At 32.7% G+C, this 18,430-nt stretch overlaps 1 protein-coding gene across 1 annotated transcript; it reads right to left on the reverse strand.

Moving 5' to 3' along the window:
• Positions 1-8,188: 8,188 nt before the first annotated feature.
• Positions 8,189-12,817, reverse strand: LOC149486287 (uncharacterized). The gene is made up of 5 exons (XM_089697750.1): positions 12,740-12,817; positions 11,893-12,069; positions 9,269-9,388; positions 8,885-9,031; positions 8,189-8,706 (listed from the first exon to the last, which is right to left on the reverse strand). The coding sequence occupies exons 1-5, from the start codon at positions 12,785-12,787 to the stop codon at positions 8,260-8,262; spliced, it is 939 nt and encodes a 312-aa protein (XP_089553876.1). The 5' UTR covers positions 12,788-12,817; the 3' UTR covers positions 8,189-8,259.
• Between the last annotated feature and the right edge of the window lie 5,613 nt (positions 12,818-18,430).

Below are 18,430 nucleotides of genomic sequence, written 5' to 3' on the forward strand. Positions count from 1 at the left end.
CAGAAGAATGTGTAGTTATATTGACATGATTTTAAATCAGCAACTAGGTATGCAGTTTCTTGCCGGTTCTTCTCCATAGATACTGCTTTCCGAAACGGTGTTAAATGTTAAAATAGTCTAGTAGTGCTTCTAGAAGAAGTCTAAATGAATAAATAAATGTTTGAGTTTGAGTTTATGGTTTTATATATGTATGTTTATGTTTTTATATACCTACGTGCTTGGTGGTACACCGCGATATCCACATATTATGTACTATTATATATATATTATACTAATATAGTATTTGGCTTCTACAATTTACTATAGTACTTACTTTATTATCAAATGATCCTTTGTTCCTAATGAATGAGCAATAGAAAACATATATTGATTGTATATTTGTAGCGTTAATGACTGATGATTCACAATTATTAATTCAAATTCATATTATATAATCAAATTGATAGACACTTTTTGTAGATTGCAAACGAAACTAATTATTAGGAGAAGATAATATGTACAGTTACCTTAAAAAATGGGTTTTTCATATGTAACGGTCAAATCTATGGGGACTTTCCAATATAAATGAAGTTTACGTTCCAAAAGTAAGTCGAATAACTGGCATCTATTTATTCATTATTTTATGAGGGTTTTCTAACTCACTACATTATTTTAGAGTTGACCGATATTATCTAACATCTCGATTTTCAATGATATTTCTAAAACAATAAGGTTGGTATGGAAAACGTATTTTATTGATAAGAATGCATTGCTCATTTGTAATTTTTAATAATAGACTTAAAAATTAAAAAAAAGACGGAACTTGAAAGTATTGTTCAATTATTTATTTATATGGTTTTATAAAGCTTTTAAGTTTTTGCTAAGCTTTTCGCCCGCGGCTTCGCCCGCGTTTTCAAAGAAAAACCAGCATAATTCCCGTTCCCATGGAATTTCCGGGATAAAACCTATCCTTCGTGTTAATCCAAGTTACCCTATATACGTGTGCTTAATTGTAATCGGTTCAGTAGTATTTGCGTGAAAGAGTAACAAACACACACATACACATCCATCCTCACAAACTTTTGCATTTATAATATTATAGTAGGATAGGACCAGTAGGAATAGGATAGGATTCAGTCTGTTAATTATAATCTGTACTCCATGGACAATAGAATTGATCATTTAATAAGCATGATTTATTTATTGTCTGTTACTAAAATAAAGTATCAAATAATGTAATTCGCTCTATAAATGTTTAACAGTGCATAGATTCGCGCTGAAACAAGCTGACATTTGTAACAAATCTGCTACGACTTATTAGTTACATTTGAGACTAAATAATGTAGTGCTTTATAACTAAATAATCTATGACATTAGTATGAGTTTATTCATTATTAGTCATCGTTCATTATTTATTTATTTATTTATAGAAGGCACAGTAACAGAATATAATCCAAAAACATTTACCTACATCAACTTACTAAAATTATATCCCAATTACAACTGCACACAATATTTAAATTAATACAAATATTTATAACTAGCTGCTCCGCGCGGTTTCACCCCCGTGGCTCCACTCCTGTAGGTCGTAGCGTGATGATATATTATAGCCTAAGAAGCCTATAGCCTTCCTCGATAAATGAGCTATCTAACACCGAAAGAATTTATGAAATCGGACCAGTAGTTCCCGAGATTAGCGCGTTCATACAAACAAACTCTTCAGCTTTATAATATTAGTATAGATATACATAAAAAGTGAATACCGTATAATCTTAGATCATTCGTATAATATAACAAATTTATATCTTTAACAAATTTCATGTCCGTTTAGAAGTTTTTGTGTGATAGAGTAGTACTACGAGCTTGATATAAGTAAAAGATTTACTCCACATTATCGATCGAATTTGATTTAAAAGTAAATCTCACAATACTTACCTAATAACATGTTTAAAAAAGTGAAGTCCCATGTCCCCAAGTGGGGTAAGGGGCAGATGCATTATACATCTGTTTCACTGATCGATTTTCTTTAGGGACAATTAGGTGATCAGCCTTCTGTGTCCTACCAGACCAAGACTTTTTTTTCTTCGTCTCCACCAGGAATCGAACCCAGGACCCCTCGGTGCTACGGTCGGCGGTCGAATAACATGTTTAACATTACCATATTTAGGTAAAAAAAAATACTTTATCTGAAGTCAATCCTGTACAAATAAAATAGACCTAAATATAATTTATAAAACCCATATCTCACAATACAAACGGGATTTATTTGTTCTAAATAGCACGAAGATGTTCTCAAACTTAACAAGTGATTTTAGCTAACAAATTTGAACTAAATCAGCTGACATTTCGTTTGAATATGATCGTTAACATGGAGTGGGATATATTTAACATTGTAATTACAATAAAAATAAATTAACAACCAACGTATTCGTCTAGCTGCTAGCTGGTGGAAGCTTTGGTTTAAAAAAAGTTCTAATGGAATTTTTAAACAATTAAATTCACAAAAGGCACTTATTCTGAATTACACTTTAATTAATCTTATTATTTTACCTTACACTCCATAATATGAAGAATAATTAATTAATACAATACAATAATTATGAAGAATAATAGAAATTTAAGAAAAAATTGAAAAAGCTCTCTTTTCTCTTCTTCTCCACACACGACTCTACATAGAAAAATAAACCAAAAAATAAACACAATTTATTTATTTATTTTAAAACTCCAGCTCCATGTTATTTACCGGCAAAACCTAAGTCTAGACTTTAGTTCCCACGTAGCTCGATGCAATTCTAGTGTGTAATGTCAGAGGTACATGTTTTTTACACGGTTTGCCCTGTAAAGTTAATGTATGGGAACTTAGGTATGAAAAATGTAAACCAAAGTGGGAGGGACGAAGGGATTTATGCAAATAACGTTATTAAAATAAAGATAGAATAAACGAAAATAACAGGGTCTAACAGTATGTATTTCTCTTATTGCTGTCCTCATTTTAACAAAAGCTACTAGAATGTAACTTTGACCGGAATCGTATTGCCATTTCACTCTGAAAATTTACTTTAGTAAAACTAAACTACACTAAGCAAGGATTGATAAAATAAAGAAAGGACCATTTTTTAACACACACATACACACTCAAGATACACACACTGACAACACTAAAAACAATAAACACAACTACACACATGAACAGTATCTATCGGTATAGAGCATATATCTTCTAGTATCAAAGTTTAAACCTAGACTTCTTTGGAAGTGCATTTCAGTTTGGATTCCATCCAATACGAAGAGTTACCTATAGGCCAAGGTTTTTAGCTTTTAAAAGCTCTATAAATTATAAATTTGTTTGTACATTGTGTTTACTAATTACCAATGCTTTCAAAAGAGGTGAATAATTAATATACCTATATTTGATTATTAAAGATTAGTAGATATCCGTTAATTAAATTTTAGAATATTCTGTGTTTTATTAATTTCTGGTTCCGTATTATATTTTCAGTAAGTTTTGTGGATTCGTAGATTGAACAATTTGAAACGCCTGCCTCTCCCGTTTTAAAGGCCAAATAATTTAATTAGATTCTTCCGTAAATTACTTATTATAAACCAACAAATTCACAAAATTTATTAATGTTAACTCTATAAAATATTAGCATAGAGACAGGTTTTATTTACGAATACGTTTTATTTTTATCATCATCATCATCAGCCAATATACGTTCCCACTGCTGGGACACGGGTCTCCTATGAGAGTAGGCCATAATCCACCACGCTGGCCAAGTGCGGGTTGGCGGATGTCACATGTCGTCGAACTTTTGATTCTAAGACATGTCGGTTTCCTCACGATTACTTTTATGTAAGAGGATATATTTTATAAAAAGTAAACGTAGATTTAATAATAATATTGAAAAGTAATTAATAAAATTATCGTTCACTTTAAATGATTTATTAGTACATTTCAAATTAATGTTACATGTAATACTGTGCGATTCCCACGATAAATCAATATCTATGTAATCAATGAACATGTTTATTGAGCTATTAATATATGTTCATCTTTACAGATAATATACTGGAAATATAATATGTTATTGTAGTATTCATTTGTTTACATAAAAATAATAAAAGTCGCATGCAATGTATGCTTTAAACTTTCGAACGAGCCACAAATAGCATTGTAATTTGACATTTGTTTAGAGAAAAAAGTTCAAACAGAGTGCAGCCAATGCAAATCATTACTAATTTTTACTTTTTTGAGGTTTACGCTTTTTATGAAAGATATTTTTACTTATTTTAGAAACTATCAATGTATTTTCAGCATGTCTACTTATAACGCATTATTACGTTTTTCCCCATTATCATTTAATTAACTTAATTAAGGTTTTAGAGAACGATAATAATTAGAAAGCGAATTCCTTGTAATATCAGACAGACTTATAAATAACGAAAATTTGCTCTTTCTTATCTCTCAATAAAAGGGCATACGTTCTATAATATTATGCTTGAAAAGTATAATATTTTCTGTATTTTTCGTGTATAAATGGACCAGTAATGTCGGTCTCACGTCCCAAAAATTTACATTTGGTGCCTTATGTTACGTTTCTAGGGATAACCTGTATACATTTGTATAAATATAAACCTTTAAATAGGGGTTTATTTTGAAAGGCGCTGGGTTATTTGTTTACATTGTTTACAATAATATGTAAACGAGGTAGGACTTGAATGTTTGTGAGTTAGTAAAATTATTTTTTAATCTAAGCTATAATAACAGTGGCATTAGATGAACCTTTTAATATTCGGATTGTTTTAATAGAAAATTGACCTTTCGATTCCATAATTTTTCTTCTAGTTCATTGGAACTCCACAGTTAAAAAAAAATATAGACCCAATAAGACGTAATAATTTTTTGATGTGTCTCTGCTCACTGCTGTGCCTAGTATTTAATACTAGGTAGGTCTTTAGGTGCTCAAAAATGTACCTATTCAATATTTACTAATTGAAGTCACCGAAACCGAATAAACACATACAAAAGTCAAAATAAACAATTTGATGCAACGCAGCCATAATTTCCTAGGCACGAAACCTTTGTACTATAATGAAATCCATTTAAGCGGTTACGTCTAAAGGTCCTAACCTTTATGCTATTCTCACGGCTATAAAAATTTATAATGTCACTGTTACTATTAAATGCTGTATTTTCTGATAAATAACCAACAAAAATTGATCGTATTTTACATACAATTTTGTGCGTTGTCAATTTTATATGCGTTTAAACTTTAAACCTGATTTATGTATTATTGTTTATTTGGAGATTTATTTTTCTTTCTTTCTGCAGTTATTCCCATATTATTAATGTTTCTTTTCATACAAAATATATGTTAATCTGAATAAACTGCTAAGCAATAAGTGAATATTTGCCCATATGTCTTACTTAAATTAATAATTATTGAATTTTGTCTTATTTTATAGTGTTATAAAGATTCAGATCATGATTCGTACTTTATCCATACTAATATTATAAATGCGAAAGTAACCCTGTCTGTCTGTCTGTTATTCAATCACGCCTTAACTACTGAATCAATTTGCATGAAATTTGGTATAGAGATATTTTGATACCCGAGAAAGGACATAGGCTACTTTTTACCCCGGGAAATAGGATAGGTTTTATCCCGGAAATCCCACGGGAACGGGAACTGTGGGGGTTTTTCTTTGACTGCTCGGGCGAAGCTGCGGGTTCTAGCGGAAAGCTAGTTTATTAAAATTTGCAAAATGGACTATGGACGGAGAAGTAATAATATGGCGATAAGTATCTATAGATTTAATATAGGACGTTTTATTATAGCGGCTGAAAAAATTGTTCCTGTGTTTTTTTGATAAATTTTTGTGTTATTATCAACACCACACACACATATATATTTTATTATATGTGAATAGAGTAATAAAATCAAATAAACTCATATTTTTATTCATAACGTGTTTATGTAAGTTTCTTTCGAATGTAACTAGAGTACGCTATGCAGACACTATTAATGTTAATCCCCATTGATATTGATACCTCGTGGGTATAGATGTATGGATGTATGGTGTGTGACCATCAAGAAACGTCTGCTCGTTTGCCTTTCTATGAGACAAAGGTAAACTGCATCATTTGTGTCTGGCTAGATCCTAGATAGGTCTTAATCAGTAAAATTCTTATGTTTATCCAATTAAAAACCATTAGAATTAAGATTATCGTGATCGTTACTTCCGGAGGGACTATTGGAAATTTGATGAAAATTGTATTTTCTCTAGTGTCTGACTGCAAATAAATATGTATTTCCTACGCAACTTCATAGAGCCAAAAGGAATTTTTTACTGTTAATGAATCTTAACATTGACTGGTCATTGGTTATAGTGATTAGGGAACTACGCAAATATTTTCGGGATTAATTAAGGGCCAATTAACTAAGTCCCTAATGCTAAAATTAGATTTAATCCGTTTTTAGCAGTTTGAACTTTGGTAAAAGAATATTTTAACTAAATCTCAAATAAAGATACATAAATGATCACAGATTAATAATTAGACGTAAGTTAGGGTGCCAATATTTTCTTCATAGATTTTAGTATAGCAACAATTTGCCATATATTTCTACCTTGGCTAAGGTACAATAGGATCCGATAGATCGTAAGGTCCTGGGGTCGTTGTGTCGGACCCGTTCGGATGGTGCGATAGTGTCGTCACGGATGTTCGTGTACTTTGAATAAGGCGGGTTATCAACGGATGGGAGAACGCGACGGTCTTAGGAATTGTGTTGGATGATATATTTTGTATTGTATTTGAGGTTTTAAGGATGACTTTTTTAATGTAATTTAGGGGTATTTTTGGCTAGTGATTATGGGAATTATACACGGAAATAACTTTATCTTAAGGTATAGCATATTATATGTTTTTAATTAGCTAGTAATGCGTTTGCGTCTGTGAGATGATAAAACGTCGTTCTCTCTACAACTGTTCTAACTTCTTGAAGGTATCTGTTATTGATTTCATCCAGCAGTTATGCAGGAAAAATATTAATAAAACATTTAATATACATATTTATTATTGCGTTTTATTTCCTACCGTCTTGCAACTGTCCACTATTGAAAGTTTCTTACGTATGCATGCTTGTAACATGCAATTACGCATTTATTATCACTGACATAATATTTTTGAAAGCTGAAACGCCGCGTTACAAACGCCAGCATATGTACCTAACACCTATTTAACTATGTAAAGGTCAAGCTAGCGTGATATTTAGATACTGAGATTCGGATATAACGGTAATGTTAAATAACAACGGCTTATTGTTTTGTGCTTGTCTATTTTTAACTCGGTTAAAGGTTCTGTTTTGGTTTGAAGTCGTGATGGTGCAGCGGCTAAATACTATAACGATAGTTCGGAAATATTTGTGTAAGGAATTAGATTGAAAAATGAATTACATAATATCCTATGAATTTTTCCACACAAATGAAGTAGTAATTAACATATTTCAGGAATTGTTTTTATTTTTTAAAACTGTTAGAAAATGTTTGCATCCATCGTTTTGCCGAATTTTGAATTCAAAAAATTCTAATCGTTTAGCTCCAATAGACCTCGTCTGGAAAGACCCTCGAAGCGCTCAAAAACAGTCAAAAAGTATGTTATTGCTGTAGGTTGATGACTATGCATCAAAAGGTGCAAAACAGAGCTGGGAACCAATTTAGAAGTTCATACAAATGGGCGCCATTGAACCGACAAATGTAGAAAGGATGTACGAAAAGTGAATTATTCGTCAAAGTCACTTTCAATTGGAGTCAGCTATCGATTCTGCTCACCTTTCATTTAACTTATAGCAAGCACTCTTTTGTGGAACGTTGCTATGCATCTTTTGAAAGGCGTTGTCGTTTGGAGTCAAAATATCAATTGGTTAGAGATGGGTCATAGATGTAAAATGTATGGAAGAACTTTGTTATAGGTTTATGTCATATTTGGATAGTGTTGTTATAAACGGATTGTCTCTTTAGGAGAAAATCTTTTAATATTGAATTTTTAATATTAGCTTACAACATCTATATAACTACATATATTTATCAGATGAAAAATACAAATTTTTCAGTACTAATGTGTAAATAAAATGTTATCCTAATATAGTATTTTTTTTCATTTATGTTTTGAGGGTCATAACATTAAAACAAATTCAAAATTAACATATGCTTAACTTTATTTATAACCTAATTAAATGCTATACAATTCTTAATTGAATACAAACTTATTTATTAGAAACTTTACCAAAAATCACTATCAGTTTCAAACGAATTGGGCAGATCATTCGCAGTGGGCGTCTCATCAATTGTTTCGTAATTGGATAAATCGAATTTATCAGCTAAGAAAGTATCAGCTGGATACGTGACTGGTTTATCCGTAGAAAAGAACGCCTCCATTCTGCTCATTGTTGGTTTTTGTGTTGTGTCAATAGCGGCGGTCGTTGTTTCGACGTCTTTAATCATGTCATCAAATTTGACAATTTCCTCATCTTTTTCAGGTTTAGGACGACAGAAGCCTTCATTGAACACCCAACCGTGAGGACAGATGAAGATTTGCGGGGTGAGAGACCCTTTTTTGGAAAGACAGACGTAGTAGTGGTTAGGGCTGGTTGATAGAGATCCTGCTTGGCCCACTTTAGAACAAAGTGGGACGGGTCTGCTGGTGCATTGACCGTTGGGAAGAAGGACCTGGAAAACAATATATTGACATTAAACGAAATAAAAATACCTTCAAAGCTTTCAATAATTATTGTAAAATCAACAATAAGTATCCTTTTTTAAATCCAATTCATACATGTTGTCTTTAAAACATTTAAAACTGAATTATATACCTACAGGAGTGAAATACAAATAATAATAAACTTACCGAACATTGTGCAGTTTGTGGATCGTATCCGTAATGTCTGGGACACAAGGCGACTCTGTGGTCTGCTGGTCTACCGTCAGGCAAACCTTCTGGCGGGGAGCAGAGGTGGAACTTCCTGCAGTCGAATGCGTCAGGGAATATTCCCACCTAAAAGCAAGTAACTTAATCACTTCTGAACCTTATGTATTTAGTGAAGAGTATCAAGATATTATACGTTAATTGAATGCTAAATGGAATACTGTCTATATTTTCAACAAAACTAAACTTAAAATAATGAATGAATAAAAAAAATATTTTTTTAAATATTTTTTCAGCTACGCCAGTACTTTATCACTTCTATACTATAGCTACATTATGGTACAGTAGACATTTTTATAATCTTACCTGTTCACAAGTATGCTGATATTTCTGTGTGACGACATCGCACTCCGGCACGGCTTCCGAGCTACACTTCTTCAAATGAGCGTTGCAAGTCTGATCTCCAGGGCATTGGTGTAGTGGTACCTAAAAATTAATAATTAATGCACAAAAATGAATTAAAAATATTTTTTTAAGGATACAAAAAATCACGAGACGATATAAAAAACAATGCTTTTTGTTGTATCGTGGTGATCGATAGCTAATCTCTCGGCTATCAATTCATACAGTTAAGAACATGTATTGTAAATTGTAATAAAAGGCTACTTTTCAGCTATTCAGCTCGCGATTTGATTTCTACCATTGGTCAGTCTATGCAATTAGAAACAAAGATTACAATAACACCATTATGATCTATCTTTGTTCCAAATTTCATCCGTCTAACTAATAGCAAACATCCATCCATCATCGGATACTTTCATATTTGTAAAAGTTCGCTTATGGGATTTATTTGCGTTTATTTAAATAGGATATTTTCCTAAGAAAAAACGTCGATTTAATAACTTCAGATTATAACATTCGTACGTATTTTAGTACACATTGTTCTCGATCTTTCTTTAACAGTATCTGGCACACCTAAATACAGAAACCTCAAATAAAAATATTGTTTACATTCAATCATATCTAATGCTATAACGAATGACCTTTTTTGGATTGAATCAACTATTAATTATTATGGAAATAAGTTGATTCAGAGTCATATGAATTTTAACATTGCATATACCAATGTATAGAGAAGTAAGATTTTAAACTGAAAGAAGCAGATTATTCTTAGATTTCCTCGCCTCCAGAGAAATACCGTATCTAAACTTACTACAAGATTAGAAGAAAATTGAATGAAATTGCATATCTCAGCAGCTTTTCCTTTGAAAGACTTACATATATTATAACTCTTGTTAAATATATGTCTTAGGAAAGGAAATACGAGAACAAAACACGGTTATGTGGATAATGTGTTCTCTATACAATCACTACGTAAAACAATGTCGCTTTCCGCCATCTGTATTGATCTTTAAAATTACGCAACAGATTTTGATGGTTATTTTTAAAAGATAGATTGATATAAATTTATAAAGAATAGAAAAAATTCGATCACGAGGCGGGACTCGAACCCGCATCCTTCGCGCCATTCCGGGGCGGATGCCTAACCAACTCAGCCACTCGTGACCCGCCAGAGCAATCGAATTTATTCTATTCTTTCAGTTTTATGTGTCTGAAGGGACACACCGCGCGCCATCTATTGAGATGATTAACAACCATTTCAACCAATATGAAGCACTTTTCAGTGAATACAATATTGTAACGATGGAACACGACCTTTGTTGTTGAAATTATATTTTTGGTTTTATGGCATTCAAAATGCTTTATAAATATAAATTTATAAAGAATAGAAAAAATTCGATCACGAGGCGGGACTCGAACCCGCATCCTTCGCGCCATTCCGGGGCGGATGCCTAACCAACTCAGCCACTCGTGACCCGCCAGAGCAATCGAATTTATTCTATTCTTTCAGTTTTATGTGTCTGAAGGGACACACCGCGCGCCATCTATTGAGATGATTAACAACCATTTCAACCAATATGAAGCACTTTTCAGTGAATACAATATTGTAACGATGGAACACGACCTTTGTTGTTGAAATTATATTTTTGGTTTTATGGCATTCAAAATGCTTTATAAATATAAATTTATAAAGAATAGAAAAAATTCGATCACGAGGCGGGACTCGAACCCGCATCCTTCGCGCCATTCCGGGGCGGATGCCTAACCAACTCAGCCACTCGTTATATTTATAAAGCATTTTGAATGCCATAAAACCAAAAATATAATTTCAACAACAAAGGTCGTGTTCCATCGTTACAATATTGTATTCACTGAAAAGTGCTTCATATTGGTTGAAATGGTTGTTAATCATCTCAATAGATGGCGCGCGGTGTGTCCCTTCAGACACATAAAACTGAAAGAATAGAATAAATTCGATTGCTCTGGCGGGTCACGAGTGGCTGAGTTGGTTAGGCATCCGCCCCGGAATGGCGCGAAGGATGCGGGTTCGAGTCCCGCCTCGTGATCGAATTTTTTCTATTCTTTATAAATTTATATTTATAAAGCATTTTGAATGCCATAAAACCAAAAATATAATTTCAACAACAAAGGTCGTGTTCCATCGTTACAATATTGTATTCACTGAAAAGTGCTTCATATTGGTTGAAATGGTTGTTAATCATCTCAATAGATGGCGCGCGGTGTGTCCCTTCAGACACATAAAACTGAAAGAATAGAATAAATTCGATTGCTCTGGCGGGTCACGAGTGGCTGAGTTGGTTAGGCATCCGCCCCGGAATGGCGCGAAGGATGCGGGTTCGAGTCCCGCCTCGTGATCGAATTTTTTCTATTCTTTATAAATTTATATTTATAAAGCATTTTGAATGCCATAAAACCAAAAATATAATTTCAGATAGATTGATTCAAGAGGAAGGTTTTAGTATATAATTTATTAGGTTTTAGACAAACCGAGTGAAGCCGCGAGTGAAAAGCTTTTTTTCAATTAACACATTTTGGCATTAACTATATTAGCAGTAACAAGAAAATACCTTAAGCCATCCCACTGGCAGAGCGACACACGTGATAGCATGGGTGCAGTTCTGGCAAGTCATGCCAGATTCCCGACAGATACCTTCCACGTCCACCTCACCACTGCCTAAGGATCTGCCAAGGGGTACACCAGCCATTCTGTTGCCTGATATGACTCCGCCTAGATCGATGGCAGACTGGAATTATAGAGGATTACTTGTGATGATATTAAATTAAGTTAAGAAACTTATAAAAGAGTTATTGAAGTTGTATAGAGAATTAAATAAAAATCATTTATTATAAAAATAAACAATACTAAAGGTAGTAAGGAGTAACATTTAACATAGATTGTCCTAGAAAATAAAGCTGTTTATTAAATAAAATCTAACAATTTACGTTGAAGCGGTTAGGAACGAAAATTCATACTAATATTATAAATGCGAAAGTAAGTCTTTCTGTCTGTCTGTTACTCAATCACGCCTAAACTACTGAACCAATTTGCATGAAATTTGGTATGGAGATATTTTGATACCCGAAAAAGGACATAGGCTACCTTTTATTGCGAAATATGTACCACGGGCGAAGCCGGGGCGGACCTCTAGTATAATATAAATTGTTGTCCTATTATTTATTTCGACGCTCAATGTAGGTAGGTATGTAGGTATTTTTTTGGACAAAATATAATGTGTAGGTTGTACAAGTACAATTAATTTTGCGTGACATGAAGAAAAACTTGGAATTTTTCTGCAAAGTGGAGTAAAAGAGTAAAATTAGTGGAGATTTTACTTTCAGGTAAAGAACAATTATTGAACCCAGGATATATACAAATAATAACTAATATAATATAACAACTCAATATACACTTACCATACTGCCAATCACAAAAATCGAAAGAAATAATATTTTAATCCACATTTTGGACAAATTCAGTCGCTCCAGATAAAGTTCGTAACACGTTTGAGTAGTAAATTTTGGAAGGCCGGTAATCTTTGACCTCTTATCTTATTCGATTGCGCAGTATAAAATGAAAATAAAAATATCTTCCGTAGTCTTTATTGTAGAAATAAAAAAGTTCCTTTGTATTCATTTTTGATAAAACTTTTAAATTTATAAAATAACTCCTACTTTGATTAAGTCATAGTTTAGAACGACTAAACCAAACTTCAAAATTAATAATTTAGAAAGAAATATAATTATATTTATGCATGGAATAATTGATTGGTCATGTTACATTATAATTAGTTAAAAATCCGGTGATAATTATCAGTATAACGTTATTTAGTAATGATTAAATAATTAAGGTATAAAAAGCTCATGTCTTTTCCTCTTAAATATCAGCTGTTCGATTGAATTAAAATCCAGTTAATCCGATATACTTCATATTTAATAACATTTCCAACTGGAAAATATTTTGCTAAAATTTAAATTTTTAACGCCTGACCAAAAATGAAAGCAAATACGGTGATGGAAATTAAATGAAGTAATTTCCGCAGGCGTGAAAAAACAACGAGATCTCCCACATTTTTCGTGTTCATCAAATTCCGCAACGCAGCCAATGGTCCATACAAGATCTTGAGATAATATCGTTGATATATGAGGCGTGAATCCGCACAAGTTAATCACTGGAAGCAAAAAGCCACCGAGAAAAATGGTGATATTATTTTAAGAGATATTTCACGGTTGGAGCAGTACTTAGTAATAATATCTCTTGGAAATTATGATTAAAAAATTGTTTATGTGGTTCAAGTTAATAGAGGATGGAATCATAGATATTAAGGGCTGCCCTAAAATAGGTAAGACAATGCATTTATTAATTTTGTTTTTCCAAACTTGCGTTTTTGTGTAAAGCAAGGTACAAACCATTGTTATAAAAACAACATTGATTATTTAGCGATATTTAAAACAATGTATATGAACTCCTTACGCAAGCTGCACCTTCAGCATGTGATGGCGGATCGGCGTTGTCAGCAAATAACAGACAAATAAAATATTTCATGTAATAAGTATTTTATTTGGTATTTTAACATTTCACAAAACATTCTGGATTAAAAAGGTTGAATATTTTAAATGGTATCTAGCCTTGCCCTTCAAGCATACAACCTATGTTAAATGCAGTGATATAGAGTTGTGTTTTTTATATTTTATTTTTTATAAAATGTGTCTTTGCATGTCATGAATATAATAAAAATTATTAGAGAAGTCGCGGGTTACAGCTAGTCAGTTCATAACCTGTACAAAGTGACTTCGCTTATCCTGTACAGGTAGGTAGGTATGTAACGATTGGCTGATGGATGATCACTTAGCTTAGCTTGAGGTACAAGTGATAAAATGTAGCGATTTTAATATTTCCAGTTTGAGAGAAGAAGAGTTAGATATTGAAATATAAATTGACGGAAAATTAAGAATTGTATAAATAATTATTTATATTTGTTACGTTTTCACTAAAACTATTGTTTTAAATTTTTAATTTACTCTGCAATTATAACAGTTATAGGTAGGTATATATACCTCCCTATAACTTTCTGTCGACTTACCAATTCCATAAAAAATAAAACGTAGCTATCTCATGCCTTAAACCCCACAAAAAGGGTTGATCCATTCTATATGTAATTCGTCATGAATTGTGCGAAATTCGTTTTTATAAAACCGAAATCCATTTAACGTAGCTTTTGTGTTCTCATATGTATTAATGATGAATAAAAGCAAGTCAAAATGTATGAACTGAATGGGATATTAATGGAATATATCTATACTAATATTATAAAGCTGAAGAGTTTGTTTGTTTGTTTGTTTGAACGCGCTAATCTCGGGAAGTACCGGTCCGATTTGAAAAATTCTTTCGGTGTTAGATAGCCCATTTATCGAGGAAGGTTATAGGCTATATATTATCACGCTACGACCAACAGGAGTTGAGCCACGGGGGTGAAACCGCGCGGAGCAGCTAGTGCATTATATTATGTAGCGTAGTAAACTTCTATATTATGTTAAATAAAATATATACGCTTAATAATATAAAGCTGTAGTTTTTTATTTGAAAGCGCTAACCTTAGGAGGTATGTATTTCAAAAATTCTTCCACTGTTGGATATTATGTACTACCTACTTGATCCTTGAGTGTTATAGACTAGTGCTAATATTGTATGTGCGAAACCGATGCGGATCGCTAGTCCTACTAATATTATAAACGCGAAAGTTTTAATGTTTGTTACTGCTTCACGCAAAAACTGCTGTACCGATTTTCATGAAATTGGGCGTACGCATAGAGAGTAACTTGGATTAACACATAGGAACGGGAACTATGCGGGTTTTCCTTTGACTACACGGGCGAAGCTACGGGAAAAACTAGTGAGTATACATAAAATATAAACAGTAAGTATATACATAGTATAAAGCAAGCGGTCTGGAATTCGATGCTTGGCGGAGAGAAAAAGAAAGGTTCCGTCTGGCACAGAAGACTAATTACTTAGCTTGCTTGTAAAGAAAAATCGATTTAAAATTGACTTTGGCAGTTGTAAATGCACTTTCCTGAAACTAGTTATTGGTGAAAATGAAATAAATAGCAGTTTAAATAAACTACAACTACAGGTTTGGTTAAACTCTTTGAATAAAAGAAAAGAATTGCATGTGTATTTCTGGCATTATTTTTTACATATCTAATTTAATTAGATTTTCCTAAGCTAACTGATATAGGGATAAACTTCGGCAACTTTTATGTAGGAAAAACAAAGAGTTGTTTGCAAAAATCTCATGTAATGCTGACCAACACATATTACGTATTATTTCCACGACAAAACAAACAGCCAAAGCCATTCATATCGCAATGATTAATATTAAATAAACGTATGAAAAAGTTTATGCTGCAATGTTTTGTAAATATTTCAAATTCTGCTGCTCCGGGAAAAGCGGTGCCATAAATAATAAACTGGAACTCGACAATCTGTCGCCATCGCTTGCGGTTGCTGACGTTTTTTTAATGAAAATCAGTTGACATTTGGATGTTTACCAGTTTAAAAAAGTTGTGGGGTTGAACTAGCTATTCGTTTTTATGTTTTCGTTTAGAGGGATACTAAATATATATTCTATTAGTCCATGTAAATACTAATGAAATGCCTTTACTTAAATTACGGATTTAAAGGTAGCGAATAAAGGTGATAAAAGTTTCTCTTTGATTCGCTCTTATATTCTTTAGTCTTTACCGGGGAAATCTATGGGTTAAAGAAACGTTATTTGCATTCACACAATCGCGTCGTTAGTGTAGTGTTCCACCTATCAGACAGTATGCACAAAGGATCCTGGATTTATCTTTAGTAAAACAACCACTGGTAGAGCAAAGATACCAACATAATACAGTATAACATTTCAACCTAAATATGAATTTTCGTACAAAATTTTCTTTGTATCGACAATTGCTCTAACAAAACCTCACTACATCCATACCAATAGAACCTTCCGGTTCAATCCAATTACAATCAGATATATAGGCCAGGAACACATCCATCTATTACCGAGGACCAAAGCGATCTCTAAACAAACGCCCGCATACAAAACATCCAGAATGCTGCTAACCCGAAAATCGACCATAAAAACTTAGGCTCGATGCGCACTGCAGCAGTGGAAGCGATTAAATACATTATCTATACTAATATTATAAAGCTGAAGAGTTTGTTTGTTTGTTTGAACGCGCTAATCTCAGGAACTACTGGTCCAATTTGAAAAATTATTTCGGTGTTATCGAGGAAGGCTATATAATATCATCACGCTAAAACAAACAGGAGCGGAGCAATGCGTGTGTAACCGCGGAGCACAGCTAGTACTTGATAAAGGATTATTTTTATGAAGGAAGTATTTAAGAACATCTTGCAAATATTCAGATCATACTGGTAAACTCAAACAAACTTTTAAATAAGCCTTATTTAAGAGTACTGGAATAATATTGCGTATTGTTTAACAGTTTACACTTCTGTTTGTAATAAGTTTTCAATTTAGTAACTAAATTACTAGGTACACAAATTAATTATTAATACGTAGAATCCAGCATTGATTATCATTTATTCAATAGCATGTATTTAATGAAATAGTATTCATTATTCCAGCTTAACCATATTCAATGGAATTGCCTCTTCATTCTCATTTAAGTATTAATTATTACCAACTAGCGACCCGCTCCGGCTTCGCACGGGTGCAATGGCGGCCGGCCGGTACCGCCGCAAACGCTAAGTCCCGCAATTTTTAAATCTGTATTATCTTCGAAAATATTCACTTAAATCATACGGTGTAAAGGGCCATATAGATCTATATTAAATTAACAATGTATTCAAGGTATTTAATTCATTAAGGATTAATGCTGTATTGGTTAAAATCGCTTCGAAAATTAACCATTATTTGTCGTAAAAAATAAATGACAAAAAAAGTTATTGTGGGTTATCCATAAGACATAGACATATACCATCGCGGACTTTTCTGTAGACCTTTTCAATGTGTACATTATTTTGATAAAACTCGTAGGGTTCAGCTTGCGTTTGCAATGTAAGCGGAAAAAATGTAATTATTTACGACATCACATTAGAAACCTCAAAAATAACAGTACTTCTCCACTATTTAATGGATGTTATTATACATATAAACCTTCCTCTTGAATCACTCTATCTATTAAAAAAAACCGCATCAAAATCCGTTGCGTAGTTTCAAAGATTTAAGCGTACAAAGGGACATAGGGACATAGGGACAGAGAAAGCGACTTTGTTTTATACTATGTAGTGATAGTGATTTCAAACTATTACATCAAACTATTACATACATAATTACTCATACTAAATTTCATCCCGTAGTGGCCAAGTACACCCGAATAAGTCTGAGAGCTATCTCTTGCAAGCTCTGCACTGCAGTGACCGCGCTTGGCAACATGACCCACGGTTGTTGCCAAAGCTATTTTGTTTTTCAAATTGATTCCCGAGCACGATGGGCTGGATTACATTTCTGGCAATTCTTGTATGCGTTTTAGGTCAATTGTTGGTTTTCAGGGCAAATATTTGTGTGATGAACACAATTATTTGTTCTTGGGTCTGGGTGTTATTATCTATATATGTATTTATTAAATATTATATTTATCGTCGCCTAGTCTTAATCACAACACAAGCCTTAATTGAGCTTACTGTGGGACTAGGTCGATTTGTGTAATAATGTCCTATAATATTTATTTATTTATTTATAACTAGACTTGGAGGCCTAAATAGTTTATACCTGTACTTTAGATTACGTGAAATGAATATTGCAATTTGGAGAAGGTTTTTAGGCTTTATACTCGATACTATAAAACCCTCGCAATTTGGTTAGTCCTTTAACTACATAGGCTAAGGAAAAGGAATGAAACTCCTCAATTTTATGGCATTCTTATTGACTAACTACGTTTTCAAGTACGACATCGTATTAACTTTTCAGAAAGCTTCATTAATTTAGGAGGTAAAGCCCCATAGAAATAAATCGAAATAGCACATAACTTTTATAACATCTACTTGCCTTTAAATCTGCCAGTAATATAGTAGGTTACTTTATATTCCTA

This window comes from Colias philodice, chromosome 8 (genome assembly GCF_061535455.1).
Source record: "Colias philodice isolate Cphi_HAF_F1 chromosome 8, ilColPhil1 Martin Lab GWU primary, whole genome shotgun sequence".
In the NCBI taxonomy this organism is placed as follows: Eukaryota; Metazoa; Arthropoda; class Insecta; order Lepidoptera; family Pieridae; genus Colias; species Colias philodice.

Excerpts from the sequence above, each read along its gene's own strand:
- LOC149486287 (XM_089697750.1), bottom strand. The coding sequence starts at position 12,787 with ATGTGGATTAAAATATTATTTCTTTCGATTTTTGTGATTGGCAGTATG. Across the intron at positions 9,389-11,892 it reads TGCCAGTGGGATGGCTTAAG|GTACCACTACACCAATGCCC; the intron begins GTATTTTCTTGT and ends ATTAATTTTTAG. Across the intron at positions 9,032-9,268 it reads ATCAGCATACTTGTGAACAG|GTGGGAATATTCCCTGACGC; the intron begins GTAAGATTATAA and ends ACTTGCTTTTAG.